Source organism: Lepisma saccharinum, chromosome 13 (assembly GCF_977018435.1).
Source record: "Lepisma saccharinum chromosome 13, izLepSacc3.1, whole genome shotgun sequence".
Lineage (NCBI taxonomy): Eukaryota > Metazoa > Arthropoda > Insecta > Zygentoma > Lepismatidae > Lepisma > Lepisma saccharinum.
In genome coordinates this window covers 37,024,006-37,040,790 of record NC_139241.1, presented here as the reverse complement: position 1 = coordinate 37,040,790, position 16,785 = coordinate 37,024,006, and the positions used below count along the sequence as shown (strand labels likewise).

General features: G+C 37.8%; 1 protein-coding gene across 4 annotated transcripts in view; it reads right to left on the bottom strand.

The window, feature by feature from the left end:
- LOC145997238 (uncharacterized) overlaps nt 1-16,785 on the bottom strand; it is a 309,232-nt gene that overhangs the window by 158,649 nt on the left and 133,798 nt on the right. Inside the window, exon 5 of one of the 4 annotated variants that reach the window (XM_083134058.1) lies at nt 10,388-10,830. The exons of 2 other annotated variants lie outside the window; for them this stretch is intronic. In XM_083134058.1, the coding sequence (XP_082990184.1) occupies nt 10,557-10,830 (274 nt within the window). In that variant the 3' untranslated portion in view covers nt 10,388-10,556. Of the gene's footprint in view, nt 1-10,387; nt 10,831-12,202; nt 12,267-16,785 lie in introns of those variants that run through there. One more of the 4 variants, XM_083134063.1, reaches the window with a different exon arrangement.

The window sequence follows — 16,785 nt, the reverse complement described above, 5'->3', positions numbered from 1 at the left end:
AATTGTAGCGTTATATTTTGTTATTGTTCATGTGGCAAGATGAAAAAAAAAATGACAACCACAGATCTTTTGACAGTTTAGATAATTTTGAGTGTAAGGCATGTTTTATTTGCTTCATCATGTTGCGGCTAAAACTTGCTGCTTACAATAATAATAAATACTAAAAACGTTGTTGAGTTGGTGTTTTAAGTCCACTTTATGCACAGTATGGCTAATCGGGACTGGACCTACAGTTTAAAGTGGGATCCGAACCACTTGTGCCTCCACCGGGTATCGAACCCGGGACTCCTTGATTACAAGGCAATGACGCTACCTCTGCGCCATGGGGGAGGCCCAATACTAAAAACGTGGTGTGAAATACAACTGAAGATGAAACGTTCAATAATCTTTGGAAGAAAAGTCACTGAAATTAACTGCAAAATTGTTAGTTACATAGAAATATTATTTCGTCATACATATGCGTGTTTCTTTGAGTTTGGCATTGAAGTCCACTTTATTCACAGCAAAGATAATCGGAACAGGACCTACAGTTCAAAATGGGATCCGAGTTACATTTTCCTCCACCAGCATAGAACCCAAACGTATACACAAACATAATAATAATACTCCTTGGGACGACAGCCCTGTAAAGTCCTTGTCCTATCTCCCAACTGCCAGTCTCCCTCCCATAATCCTACCTAGAGGTGTGGAGTTCTTCAACTGGTAATGGGGTGACGTGGGGTTAGCATGTAAAAGTGCTTGAAATATTTATTCCCTTTGAGCATTTGATAATTAAAAGGATATCAAGCTCTAAAATTATTGCATTATAATTAAGGTATTTAAACTAAAATGGGACTTTCCTTTATTACTGTTAAAAAGGAAGCGAGGAGAGAATAAAATATGTTAATTTCATGAACTAAGATTGTAAATGCAGACTTTCTATATAATGACTTCAGTATCCGAAATTTACCCTGTGTTCAAAACTATTCATGTAATGTGACATCAATAGACCCCATTACGAATTTGCACATTTTTGGTTTTAAACAACTAGCGGGAGGCTGTTGTTGTGTGGCACAGTGATATGCATATTGTATCAACTGCATTACACAAACTCTATTTTAAATAGTGAAAGTAAAAGTCATTTCCTATCTGCTGCAAACGTTTGGCCACGCAATCAGACAAACGTAAATTACACACATATATTGAAACCTCTAATCAAGTTTATGGCATTTCATTCTTCTGCATGAAAAAAACAACTGATCCTACCAGGGTTCGAACTTACGAACGGAGATTATCTGTTCCTTTCACAAAAGTGAAGCAGCACGTTGCTTGCAGTTCGGTGCCTGCTTTGCGAGGCTGGCTGATGGACATGCATCACGTGGGTTGTGTTTATCGGCGGTTCTACGGCCTTGGCCAAGCAAAACCACTTGAAGTGATCTGGGAATAGTGAGTTTTTGGCAAAGAAAAATAATATTTGTGGGTTTTATTTGACAGGGCTTTCTTCGGTTTTCATCTCCAACTATTTAAATCTTTGAACATACATTAACACACATTGGTTTTCACCACTATATTTCATTTCCCACGCTTTTCATTCATGTTACCGCGTTTCCCTGCAAAGGAACTCATGGTCAAATTGCCAATTAGTAGAGATCTGCAAATGGTGATCCATTGGCCGCCCATGGTCCACCCACTGTAATGGGAAGAAATACTCGCCCTGTTGTCGTGAACCAATCAGACTCACCCATCTAAAGGGGAAGCTATTAGGCATCCATCAGTACCCAGTGTGGTTAAACAGTGGGTGGGCAGCCGATGACCGTCACTGTCTACTGCACTGCGAGCACGGGCGTCGGAAGCAGGGGCGAGCAGAGAATAGAGAAACACTTATTACAAACATTGCAAATCTGTTACAGGCAAATATTGATAAAACTGATCGAATTATGAATGTCACTGCATGAAAAGGCTGCTCAGGAGAAATCAAAAACTTTAAATGTGAACGAGTGTCAAGTGGCTTCCCGTTTATAAGTTAATTAATGTCAAACAACAAACAACAACCATGTTTTAATAGTTAACAACAAAACTAGGTCACATATAATTGGATATGTCAGAGGTGTTACAATTACATGAAGGGCATAGGAAGCACTCTTAGCTTCTACTAAATAGTTTGGGGTGCCCATTTGAAAGCGCTTATACATATCAGAAACTGAATTTCCTAAATTTGGAACGTAGTATGGCTCGACTCCTTTTTTCATTTAAGATACAAGTTGTTATGGTAGGATTCAAATTTAACAGGACAAGTCTCTACTGCAGTTATAGCATGGTCCTAAACCAAGTGAAATTTCAACTCCAACTTCATGTTTTACTAGAGACCAATTCAGTCACTCTTTTATCTTGTGATTTTAAACAAGACAACCCAACATCCAGGCTACTTCCTATTTATAAAATTACTGACAACTTTCAAACCTATAAAACAAAATATTCCCCTCTTACATTTTGTAATAAATACTTCAAAGGCATCACAATTCATAAAAAACGGCATTCTTTCTTCTTCTCTCCCCCATCTGCTACATCATGAAATATTATCTAGCTAGCTGCGAAATATGGCATTCACAACAGAAACGGCAAGAGAAAGAGGCCAGCCACAACCAGCAAAAAGTCAATATTTCTGTTTCTTAAAAATAAAAAAAGATGTTCACATTTTAGTTACTCGTCATAGCATGCCTTGCCTTGGCAAATAATGGAAATTCATTTTATAGTGAAGAATATGTTGTTCCTGCTTATTATATTGAGACAAGTAAAACCAGTCATCAGAAAATGGATTTCTTGGAGCAGTATCAAAGGCTGCAATTAAGGAATTTAAGTTTGATACCCGGTGGAGGCACATGACATACTGGTTAGGATCTCACTTCAAACTGTAGGTCCAGTATCGATTATCCTTGCTGTGCATAAAGTGGACTTCAACGCCAAACTCAAACAAACAAGCATATGTATGACGAAACAATATTTCTATTTAACTAAAAATTTTGCAGTTAATTTCAGTGCCTCTTCTTCAAGGAATATTGAACATTTCATCTTCAGTTGTACTTCACAATGCATTTTTAGTTTCGATTATTGTAAGCAGCAAGTTTTAGCTGAACAGCCGCGGTGGCTCAGTCGGTAACACGTCCGACTACCATGATAAAGGTCCCGGGTTCGAACCCCGGCCGGTTCAAATCCGGGAACTTTTCTAACGATGGAAGCGGCCCCGGCGCCCACCCAGCATCGAATAACATGGGTACCTGGGGGAAACCCTGGGGGGTAAAGGCGGTCAGGGGCATGATGCTGATCACATCACCCCCACTCACAACCGGATCAAGAAAGTGTGGGGCGTTACCCCCACACCCCCTATATTCCTTCATCGCGTGGTGCTATGCACAGGGGAGCACTTTACCTTTTTACTTTTTTACCAAGTTTTAGCTGCAACACAATGAAGAAAATATAACGTGCTTTAAACTCAAAAATATCTACACTGTCAGAAGATCTGTGGGTGTCATTTTTTCTTTATTTTCATTTTGCCACACAAACAATAACAAAATATAATGCTACAATTGGTGTGATGACTTGTAATAAGGAGGTCCCATGTCCGATACTTGTTCAAGTCACATAGTGGTTCGCATCACATTTAAAACACTGAAATACAATAGACAATGAAATAATAAATGTGTTACAAGTTGGTAAAAAAAAGGCGACCACAAGGAGAATCGAACCTAGGATTTCAGCTTACAAAGCTGAGCTTCAACCGACATGGCCACAAACCACTGTGAGGAAACCAAGCTATTCAGGTAGTTTCTACATAAGATATCATCTTTTCCTGTCCAGCTCGAAACTTTTGATGCCGCTTCTCATTAATTACATTCATTTGTAAGCAATACGCTTCATCAGATAGTGTTTGTATGCTGTGCACATTGCTGACAGAATACAAGTCAAGCTTGTGCATGAAAATGAATAACGATGTTAGGAAGTCGTGCTTTTGTGAAAGTTAGTCGAACCCTAAATAATCATCGTCATCTAACTTCCGTCAACATAGCAGATTCTGCTATGCGATGACGAATCTTAACCCTTTACTGGAAGTATGTGTTTGACAGACACGCATGGTTTTTTTTTCTCGTTGTTCTGGCATCCCTGTATGTTTCTGTGAAGCGAGCTCCTGAATACCTTCATATTTTTTTTTTCTTAGTTTGGTGGTGTGATTCATTGTTGTCGTTCGCGCTTGTGTGTTAGCTGATAAGAGCTTTTTTGTAACCTACCATGTCTGAGAGGCACATACTTCCAATAACGTAAGTTTTTTTGCATGTCCCTTGGACACATACTTCCAGTAGTGGAGTTTTCTTGCACACAAGTATTATTGATGTTGATGATTAGAACTTAGTTATAATGGAGGAAGGACCTTCTACATCTAGGAAAAGGAAACTAAGCGATGTAGCGAAAGTGGGTGAACCCAATTTTTGCGCCAAGGTTTCAAAAATGTGGGAAGAAATGGAAGAAGAAGACGGGCTAGAAGAGGAGATGGAAGATCTATTTTCTGATGATGATTCCGATGTGGACTTTATGTTCATTCTTGTGACATATGGTTCTTCCACTGATGATGAAGATTGTCGTAATATCAAAGCTAGTATTTCGTCTGTAAGTTGCAGGACAAATAAAGAGAATGACGTTCCAGCTTTCTTTCAAGGTAAGGAAGGATATTCTTGGGAACCAACAACGACTAGACGTGTTCCTCGTCAAAATATAATACGAGGAATTCCAAGATTGACAAAGATTGTTAGAAATTCAGGTGAAAATCCTCAAATGGAAGATATTTGGTCTCTAATTTTTGATGACGACATTATTGATCATATTGTGTTGTGGACAAATGTAAAATTAGAGAAAACAAGAATTAAAGTCAAAGAGCATCAAAAGAGCAATTACAGACCAACTGATAAGCGTGAAATAAAGGCACTTTTAGCTCTTTTTATGCTTACATCAATTTGTAAGTCTGGACATGAGGATATGGTTTTCCTATTTTCTACTGATTCTATGGGTAGACCCATATTTAGATCAGCTATGTCAGTGAAGCGTTTCTAAATTTTGTTACCTGCCTCTGATTTGACGACTCTGAAACAAGAGAAACACGGAAGGAGACCAACAAAGTTGCATTTTCATAAAAAAAAGAAAAGTTTTTCTCAATAATATTTATTTTTTCTTACGTAGCACTTGCGTTGTGTATGTATTTTGAAATAAATTTTATAATATTAGATTATAAGAATAAATCTATGTAATACTTTGCAAGGAAACAAAAGTTTCGGCGTTCCGTGTCTGTCAGACACATACTTCCAATTATGTAATAAAAAATCATACTTCCTGTTAAGGGTTATTAACCAATGGCACATATATTGTATTATTTTTAAACTAATTATTTAAAAAATAAGTGTCATTATTCTGGAATCTATGGAGACATTCATTTAGCCAGTATGGATTATATGAGAGTAAACATTCTATTTATGTGCTCCATTACGAAACCAATGTGCAAGTGTAGAAAAAAGGAAAGCCAAAGAATTTTACAAACATTCCATTTAGTGTTAAAGTTAAATGAGAGGAAAACCATTGACTTATTATTAATAGCCTTGATGACTGATATGTGCGTGTGTGTGTGTGTGTGTGTGTGTGTGTGTGTTTGTGTTTGTGTGTGCGCGCATGCGTGCGCTTTTTGCTTTCGTATTTCTATTATTCTTCCAATCGCATATTCAGTCAGACTTTGCGATTCTGTTTGCCAAAGTGGATGGGGAAAGAGTTTATATATACTTCAAATTCATATCCTGGGCTAGGATAAAACTTTTTCCAAAAGACAAAATATTTTATTTTTTGCATCATTTTCAGGAATTACAACAGCACTGTTTCCGCCTTGCTTATTCTAATTGCATTTTTCTTTCTTTTCGTTATTTAGTGTTGCTTATCTTCCATTTTCGGCTACTTGCAACGATGAAGAGAAATTCATGCTCATGCCAAATTCGAACCTGGGGACGTCACATTCTAACGCATTGTTATAACCACTTCTTTATGAACGTCAAAAATGCGTTTTTTTAAATATATTTTTCACGAATTTTTCTCATTTACATTACTTTCATAGTAGACGTGGACAGTCCAGTTAATTAATATTTACGCTGCAATCTTTCTATTAGCCCTTTTCTTTGAGTCTGAGATACACACAAATCCCTTGATTTGGCTAAAATATTTGATAGTAAGCAACACTGCTGCTTTCTGCACACTTACTTAGGCTGTACTGCAAGACACGATCGCCTACGAAGCTGAACTTCAACTCAAACAATTGTTCCACTTTTTATGAACAGGAGAGTACTAATAAGTGAAATTTTGACACCAAGATCATGGACTAGGGGAGAAAGATTTGCAGAGTTTGACAATTTTGAGTTTGGAGTGTTTCCAACACATGTTGCAATGCTGCTGCACATAAGTGTTTGTTCTGGAAATTTCTATTAAATATTGCATACAAAGAAGGTTCCTGTTTGTACGCATTGATAAGACATGTTAGGTGTTCCCTATACCACTATGATTTTGCCGTAACAGCAAAAAAAAAAAAAATAGCCAAACCAATATTCAAAATTCAAAGACAAAAATTGCTTTTATTTTCTAAACTAAACTTACAAATTATATTCACATAAACAAATGTTTGCTCTGACAGGTTGATGCCATACACCTAGCAGAGAACAAAGTTGAAATCAGAACATGATGTATTTGCCACATCCAGTCTAGCAGCCATAATTTCTAGCCTGGTCAGAAGTTCAATGCCAGCAGACATTTCTATAAGAATCTATTTCTGTGTGATATGTAATACTCAAAAGCATTTCATTGTTTTTTCAGTAAGAGCATTATGTATGAAGATAATTTATATAGACGATTCCCATGTGAATTTGCACCAAAATTTTGAATAAAAGTATCATTCTTTACATCGAGTACCATCATATGAGTAAATTCCTCCATGAAATTCTTAATTTTTCTCAATGTTTCAAAATCAATAATTAATTATTATTATGGGTGAAACAGTAATACTCAAATAATTTTTCATCTGGACCATCAATTCTTGATATCTCTATATTGGTATTCACGAATATCATGGTGAATGTTTCAAGAATGAGAATAGACTTAGAAGATATAATTTTTAAAAAAAATCTATTAGCATGGCGAATTTTCTGAAAACACTGTATGGTTCATTAAGTGCATCCATAAGTGAGTAGTAGTTTTTTACACTGCCTGCATTTATTAGTTGAAGATCAAAGTAAATGCGCATGAATATTTTCAAGTTACTATTAAAATATTTTCACAAATTACTACAAATTGCTCTTGTAATCTCAAATGAATTTTCCAGCTTCCCTCAATGTTTCACTTTGTGTAATTCTTTTCTTGCATTGACAGCATTAATGTGGAAGAATTCCCTCATGGATTCTGAAATGGATTTTCAAGTTTCCACTTTAAATAAATCTCTTTTTGAACTTATGGCACTCACATGGATGAATATCATCATGGCTGTTGGAATGGCTCTCCATGTATTTACTTTGAGTAGTTATTTTCTTGCATTGAGAGCATACATCTGGACAAATTCCCTCGTGAATTCTCAAATGGGATTTTAATTTTACAATTTGTGAAAATATATTTTTGCACTAAGGACATCCATACTGACGAACTCCATCATGGATTCTCAAATGCCTTTTGAAGTTTTCACATGGAATAAATATCATCTTGCAGCGAGGGAACTAATTTGGACAAATTACATCATGGATTTTCAAATGTCCTTTCCCGTATCCACTTCGAGTAAATCTCTTCATGCACTGTGGCCACTCCTGTGGACGAGTTCCATCATGAATTCTCAAATGAATTTTCAAGTCTACACTACCAGTAAATCTCTCTTTGCATTGAGGGCACTCATGTGGACAAATTCCATCATGGATTATCAAATGCATTTTCAAGATTTTACTTCGAGAAACTCTTTTGGCACTATGGCCACTCATGTGGACGAATTCCATCATGAATTCTCAAATGAATTTTCAAGTCTACACTAGCAGTAAATCTCTCTTTGCATTGAGGGCACTCATGTGGACGAATTACATCATGGATTATCAAATGCATTTTTAAAAATTTTACTTCGAGAAACTCTTTTGGCACTGAGGACACTCACGTGGACGACTTCCGCCATTGATTCTCAAACGTATTTTCAAGTTTCCATTTACAATACACCTCTTCTTGCACTGAGGGCACCATGTGGATGAATTCCATCATGGATTCTCAAATGGCTTTTCAAGTTTCCACTTACAATAAACCTTTTCTTGCACTGAGGGCACTCATGTGGACGAATTCCATCATGAATTCTCAAATGCATTTTTAAATCTCCACTTTGAGTAAACCTCTTCTTGCACCGAGGGCACTCATGTGGACGAATTCCATCATGGATTCTCAAATGCCTTTTCAAGTTTCCACTTTGAGTAAACCTCTTCTTGCACTGAGGGCACTCGTGTGGACGAATTCCATCATGGATTATCAAATGCATTTTCAAGTTTTTACTTCGGGAAACTCTTTTGGCACTGAGGGCACTCACGTGGATGAATTCCGCCATTGATTCTCAAAAGTATTTTCAAGTGTCCACTTAGAGTAAATCTCTTCATGCATTGAGGGCACTCATGTGGATGAATTCAATCATGGATTCTCAATTGCCTCTTAAGTGTCAACTTAAAGTGAATCTCCTTTTGCACTGAGGGCGTTCATGTCGACGATTGATTGATTGAGTTAGTTTATTTTACTTCGCGTTTTGTGCCTCTAGGCTAATTTGCGAAGATGTGGATGAGTGATGAAATTGATGAATGGACATTCACAAACAACCAAGCCCGACCGGGATTCGAACCTGGACCCTTGGCGTCGCAGCACGATGTACTAACCACTCGGCCACAGGTTCATGTGGACGAATTCCGTCATTGATTCTCAAACGTATTTTCAAGTGTCCACTTAGAGTATATCTCTTCTTGCATTGAGAGCACTCATGTGGACGAATTCCATCATGGATTCTCAAATGCGTTTCCAAGCTTCCACTTAAAGTGAATCTCTTTTTACATACAGGCTGTTCATGTGGACGAATTCCGCCATTGATTCTCAAACGTATTTTCAAATGTTCACTTAAAGTAAATCTCTTTTTGCACTGAGGGCACTCATGTGGACGAATTCAATCATGGATTCTCAAATGCCTTTTCAAGTCTCCACTTTGAGTAAACCTCTTCTTGCACCGAGGGCACTCATGTGGACGAATTCCATCATGGATTCTCAAATGCATTTTCAAGTTTCCACTACTAGTAAATCTCTTCTTGCACCGAGGGCACTCATGTGGACGAATTCCATCATGGATTCTCAAGTGCATTTTAAAGTTTCCACTAGTAGTAAATCTCCTCTTGCATTGAGGGCACTCATGTGGACGAATTCCATCATGGATTCTAAAATGCCTTTTCAAGCATCCACTTTGAAACCTCTTCTTGCACCGAGGGCACTCATGTGGACGAATTCCATCATGGATTCTCAAATGCATTTTCAACTTTCCACTACTAGTAAATCTCTTCTTGCACCGAGGGCACTCATGTGGACGAATTCCATAATGGATTCTCAAGTGCATTTTAAAGTTTCCACTAGTAGTAAATCTCCTCTTGCATTGAGGTCACTCATGTGGACGAATTCCATCATGGATTCTCAAATGCCTTTTCAAGTATCCACTTTGAGTAAACCTCTTCTTGCACCGAGGGCACTCATGTGGACGAATTCCATCATGGATTCTCAAATGCATTTTCAACTTTCCACTTTCAGTAAAATTCTTCTTCACCGAGGGCACTCATGTGGACGAATTCCATCATGAATTCTCAAATGCATTTTCAATTCTCCACTACCAGTAAATCTCTTCTTGCACTGAGGGCACTCATGTGGACGAATTCCATCATGGATTCTCAAATGCCTTTTCAAGTTTCCACTACTAAGCCCCGCGACAGGTTAAGTTTGCAGCAACTTTCCGCATGTATAGAACAAAATGTTCACACAGAATGTAGTTGAGCTGTAATACTGCCAATATCCTCACAGTCTGGGATATGAACAACTTGGCGGTTGTGGCAAGACTGGCACGGGAGATGCCGAGTGCCGTTCTCCAGTGGACTAATGCATAAAACCTGCTGCAAACTTAACCTGTCGCGGAGCTTAGTAAATCTCTTCTTGCACTGAGGGCACTCATGTGGACAAATTCCATCATGGATTCTCAAATGCATTTTCAAGTTTCCACTTACAATAACCCTCTTCTTGCACTGAGGGCACTCATGTGGACGAATTCCAGCATGGATTCTCAAATGCATTTTTAAGTGTCCACTTCTAGTAAACCTCTTCTTGCACTGAGGGCACTCATGTGGACAAATTCCATCATGGATTCTCAAATGCGTTTTTAAGTGCTCACTTCCAGTAAACCTCTTTTTGCACTGAGGGCACTCATGTGGACGAATTCCAGCATGGATTCTCAAATGCGTTTTAAAGTTTCAACTTCGAGTAAACCTCTTCTTACACTGAGGGCACTCGTGTGGACGAATTCCATCATGGATACTCAAAAGGTTTTTCAAGTGTTTGCTTTGAGTAAATCTCTCTTTGCACTGAGGGTACTCATGTGGACGAATTCCGACTGATTTTTTATTACATCTTACTGATTTGGATTCAATGGTTTCATGATTTTCAATATCTTCAATACACATGATTCCTGACAGTTTCCCACAATTTTTGATAAAATCAGATGACATTAAATTTCCATCTTTGTTCCTGAAACAAAACGTTTTAATATGCTGAATTAATAAAAAAAACAATATCATGTAACAAAGGCTACACCCTAAATTTTATATTTGCACAAACATGCGTAATTGTATCTCACATTAGCATGTAAAATCATTTACACCCACAGACATTACTTTTTCTGCAATTACGTACTTTACCAGTCCCCAGCAACAGTGTATACTCTGGGCCATCTAGGTAATCTAAGGTGAACCAGTAGGATTTTTAGTTATTCCAGCACATGAATGATAAAGAAGTGTTCTCCAATATTGTGACTCATCTCTCGGGCAAGGAAGCCCTGGTTGCTTTGTCACAGAAAACAGGGAATATTGCTTCTCTGGGATGCTCATTCAGAAGGCCTCTTTCCGGAGAGACTCAGCTGTATAACAAAATTTTAGCCTGGTTTTCAGCACTTTCTTTTCTTCAGAAAAACCCACAAAACAAGTAAAAAAATTGTGTCTTTGAGAACACGGAATAATATTGCTTCAAGTTCTTGTGTGGTTCTATAATAGTCAACAGTTTGAGAAAACTTGTACAATAAAGGCTTAGCAGGGCTTAAAATACTCAAAATAATTAATGTAGTACAAGCCAGTTGATTTTTCAGAAAATATTTCTCAAATCATGCTAAAAATAAATATTTAACAGAAATAACAACATATATCGAAGAAGCATAAAAGAAAAGATAAAACATTTGCATTGATTGTTGCAGTATAGCTGAACAGTTTATAATTTTGAAATGTAGTAGCACTTTGGTTATCAGTTACTTCCTACGTGGGGAAATCATAGTGATACATCATACCGGGTGTTTCAACAGAAACGCCGTGATTTCAATTGGCATTTTAAAATCTTTATTAGAACTACACAAAAGAAAAAAATACATAATCTGATAGAGAAAATCCAAAAGTTTAATGGAAGATATGTTCGAAATGTCCACCTTGGCGATTTATCACTTTTCTCACCCATTTGCAAATACCTGACAAAGGGTTGCATGACTAACTTGTGCAGTACACTGTTCGATGTTTGCTTGCATATCATCTAGTGATTGCGGTCCTCGTTTGAAAACTTCCTGCTTTAGGAAACCCCACAAGAAATAGTCAAATGGGTTTAAATCAGGGCTAGTTCGAGGCCACTCTAAACCATTTTGAAAGAAATGTGTGTATCGATTTGAAATCACACGATTGTTGAATTTTGAGTGAAGGAAGGTCAGGACAGGTTCAGTTGTATGCGTCCTAGCTCCGTCTTGCTGGAAGCATTTCTGACAAATTGGACAACGTTTCCGACGAAGACCAGGACACATATTCCCCAGCCGGAACCGTAGTTGGACAGAAACAAGAGAGCGTGACTCAATAAACCAGGTCACCAACTGAATCTTCTGCTGGAGTGAAAGTCTCCTGTCCTCCAATACTGTACTACTGTACTACAAACACCTGACAAACACAGATAAAAAAATAAATTAAATTAAATTTTAGACTTTTGTCAATCATAAGATACACAAATTATTATTGTGAATATACTAAATATTTTTTAGGGTCATTTGAAATCACGGCGTTTCTGTTGAAACACACGGTAGTTTCACCTGTGACAATCAACTGATACAAAACATTATAAGGGAGAATCCAGTACATTTTATTGAAATATCATGAAAGGAGAATAAAGTTAATTGTGATATAATTAAACTGGAATACTTTTTAAATTATTTTTTCATTTCCCAAAATATAGTACACCTGGCCGCAAAAGTAATGGTAGGAAATAAGTTGGCACAGCTGGAAATAAGTTGGTAATGCTGCGCACACCGAGGCATTCATAGTAAGATGCATGAGGAACATCAAGCAAAGTTTTCACAATGCACAACTTCAGTACCGAAGGTCATGATGCTACATGTCGATTGGCAACTTTCGGGAGCATGTTGTCTGTCAACACAGTTCTCCTCAAATACCTGCTTGAGAATGATTTTGTGTTCACGTTTTCTCTTTACAACGTAGTTCTGACATTGCAGTAATCTTACATTATTTTTTGTTCTTAATTTTCTTTGCTTTTACCATGACACGATTATAATTTATCACAACTATGAGGATGAATGATAATTAGATTAAATTGATAAAGAAACACTACAGAGATAGAACTCCATGCCGAGACCAGGATTCGAACTCTGAAGCAAGAGCGGGGAAGTTTAGTCACATTGTTCTAACTCTCAGATACGAGTTAGCAATTACATATAATTATAAGCTAAGGAGTATTTTATCTTATATTCATGCATAATAGCTGTCTCTGGACACTTGATTTATGGGTGGTATTAGATCGAAAATTAGTTCTTCAGGGACAATCCTCTTTCTGTTTGACAGCCGCTAGGGGGAGGCACATCTCGTTCATAACAGAGAAACATAAATCATAACATACAATCGAAGTGTGGCGTGCAAAACACTATTTTTATTATACTTACCGAGATGAGTTGGATATGGTAATTGTGACATGCAAGTTTCTTTTTCTCATTATATCTAAATTGTATCCTAATTGATAATCTCGAAACAACGAATTTGTGAGAATTCATAATGATTAAACTAAACAGGACCTACATTTTTTAAATATTAAATCTGGGTAATGGATTTTGTGCCTCAACAGGAAACAAAAATATATATATACAATACTCATTCACTACCTTGTGGCAGCTGTAAATTAGCTAAACTTGAAATGAAGAGGTAATATTCATATTCATGATAAGAGAGAGTGGTAGGAGGTGCAGTAGGTAAACCAAATATGTAAGGAAAATGTGTAAGTTTCTATTGTATGTGAAAATTTTCCACCTCCATGGAGGTATGGTTAGCACAGCACAGTACGACGACAGAGATTCCAGGTTCGAATACCGGTCTGGGCATTGTTTTCTGTTTGTCCATCTATCATATCATCACTCATCTTCATCGTTGTGATTTCTCAAAGTGGCATAAAAACGACACTAAATACCAAAAATTAAAATGGATTTCAAAATTAGAAGCTCCTATTACACATGTATTATCCAGAGATCCTGCAACAATGCAACTTACAATCAGTAACTAACTACCACAAATTTTGAAGAAGTAATTATTTCAAGTCCACTTGTGCATACATAGGTAAATCGGGTTTAGAACTACAGTTTAAAGTGGAATCTGAACCATTATGTGCCTCCACCGGGCATCGAACCGTGAACTCGTTGATTGCAATGAGGCGACATTTTGACTGCACCATTGTGGAGGTTCTCTAATCAGTTACATCTGCATAGATTAGCACAAATTGATTTCAAACATATTTCACACACTAAATAGAATTAATTATCACCACAGACGGGAAATTAGTTTCTGGGAAAATCGGAAATACAAGGGATATCTGTCGCGCTTTTTGTGTTGCTATTGCTTATAAAATAAGAAGCATTTCATATCCCTGCCACAGTCTATTGTCACTATTGACTGAAGAAACAACAATGTTTCAAACTCGGAAACCAACACCGAAGGTTCTTTTTCTATCATTCCAAGTCACTGTTCTACCACTCTTGGTTAATCGTGATGATAAAGATTAAAGATGTATTAGATGGTAGTGGAATGAAGACAATGACACATCTATACTTTCTGGTCCAGGATCTACCTCTCGACTTCAAAGTGTGTGCGCTAACCAATTAGCCACGGGGTTGGCAATTTCATGATTGTCAGTTCACCAAATTAATCTATTCACCATTCAACATCCAGAGGTAGAAAAGCAGCAGAATATAACAAAAAAACAAAAATAACATTCACTTATCATCAACACACCAACTTCTTATGGCATTCGTATTGCACATTGGATTTGAGGATTAAAGATCATCCATTTATTTGTTCAACTCGAGGCAATTCAGGTGCCTTATCAAAGCTCCTTGGAGCATGCAGGGTTTGCAGTTGATCATAGTCAAAGATCTGCGACAATATTACTACTACTACTAGTAATAATAATAATAAAAATAATAATTTGAATTGTTATTTCCATGCAGCATGGAGAAAAGCACAGCATTCCAACACATGTGTCATTCAGAGTGAATGCCTTCAAGATAAAATAAACATGAATTCCTGATAATAAAATATGACGGCACCTTTGATTTAAAAGAGAAAAAGTTGTTCTGTATCTCAACTGCATTAAATGTTCAATGCACATGTATTTTGTGTGTGTGTGTGTGTGTGTGTGTGTGTGTGTGTGTGTGTGTGTGTGTGTGTGAATAATAAGCAATAACTAAAGGAAGTTCTTTGTTCGTTGTAAGTGGGTAATGTATAGTTAGTAATGGCGGCAGCTAGCTAGACGGGCAAATTACGCTGTCCCAGCACTTTCTATAAAGAAGGAGAAGGAAAAAATTGCAGTGGTTTGTAGCATCTTACTGGCGTGAAAGAATAGCTGTAGGATCAGTATCATGTACGAAAATAAGATTATCTTTATATAGTGTGCTCTCTTCTATTGAACTTTCGTGTGCGTGTGAATTGGAACGCAGTGTTGTGCATTCAATATGGCACCTCCGAAGAAGCAGACATCGGCAGGTAGCCTGCCCCTTGCCATCAAGAAATGCTTTCCCCCAAACTTGCTGAAACAAGTGACGGAAGAGGTGAAGTCAGTGGTGCAATCCCCTGACATTTTATGGATGATCAAGGATTGCCTCATTGACTCAATCACCAAAGCAGTGGTGGTTCGTCTACAAGATCTCCTCGACTTCAACAAAGAGAAAGTTCACCAGTTCGAGGAAGAGCTTAGAAGGAAGAATGAAGAAAGCCAAGAGGTCAAGAAACAGCTGGTGAAATTAGAAGAAATGGTAGTAAATCTCGAGCGTATCAGAGGAGGAACAGTATCCGGATCTGCGGGATTCTGGAGAAAACACTGATAATGTTGCTTTCTCCCTCTTTCAGGAACAGCTAGCAGTGAAATTGAAGCGATCGGAAATATGCAGGAGCCACAGGATAGGGGCCGAATCTGAAGGAAAGATCAGACCAATCATTGTTCAATTTACCAACTATCATTCCTGGGCCAGAGTTTTTATCTCCAAAAAAAGCTCAAAGGTAGTAGAATATCCATCAAAGAAGACTTGTGCTTCTCCAGATTGCAGCTCTACAAGCAGGCAATCGAGAAATTTGGTATGAAGCGTGTTTGGACACTCGATGACCGCATTGTGGTTAAAAGAAACAATGTCAGGCACTACGTCACAACTTTTGATGAACTTGGTCGCCTCTAACACAAATTACAGTGATCGTTTGCTGGGAACATTGCAATTCAATTGCCTTTTAGTTTGTGTCATTCTCGAGTGTTTTTTTTTTTCACTTTTTTCTAAAATTTAAATTTTCATTGTAAAGATTGGAAGTGTCTTTAAGTAGCTATTTATTCTATCATATCATCTACCTCATATACGGAAATGTCTAAATTTCACCCTCAGATTCTCAAATTTTTAACACCGCTTACTTTTACCAACTCAGCCCACAAGTCCGTACTTATCTTCCTCGGTCCCCCCAGATGCACTGAACAAATATCACGAAGACAGTTTACGAATGGCGCCATAGCTGATACTGAGTTTGCAACACTTGCAGCCACAGCCAGGTCATTCACATCTGCAACAAATGGCTGATTCTCCACCCCTAGCTAGCCTCGAAGGGTCCGACAGCTTTGAAGCAAGTGCTTTTGAGGTTGTATCCTACCCTGCTGAACGTCCAGCTCACGGAGGGGGAAGGCCACCTTTATGTCTACCAGCTGAACGTTCAGTCCCTCGACAACAAATTCATGGAATTCTCCGCATCCGAAATCACAAAATTCGATGTTATCACATTGAGCAAAACGTGGCTGCAGTCATCTATTCCTGATCCTCTATACAGGATTCCTAATTTCCATCTCTTTAGAAACGACAGAGACACCCGGGGAGGTGGTACCACTATTTTCGTTAAGAACAACCTTCTTGGCTCTAACATAATTTCGGTC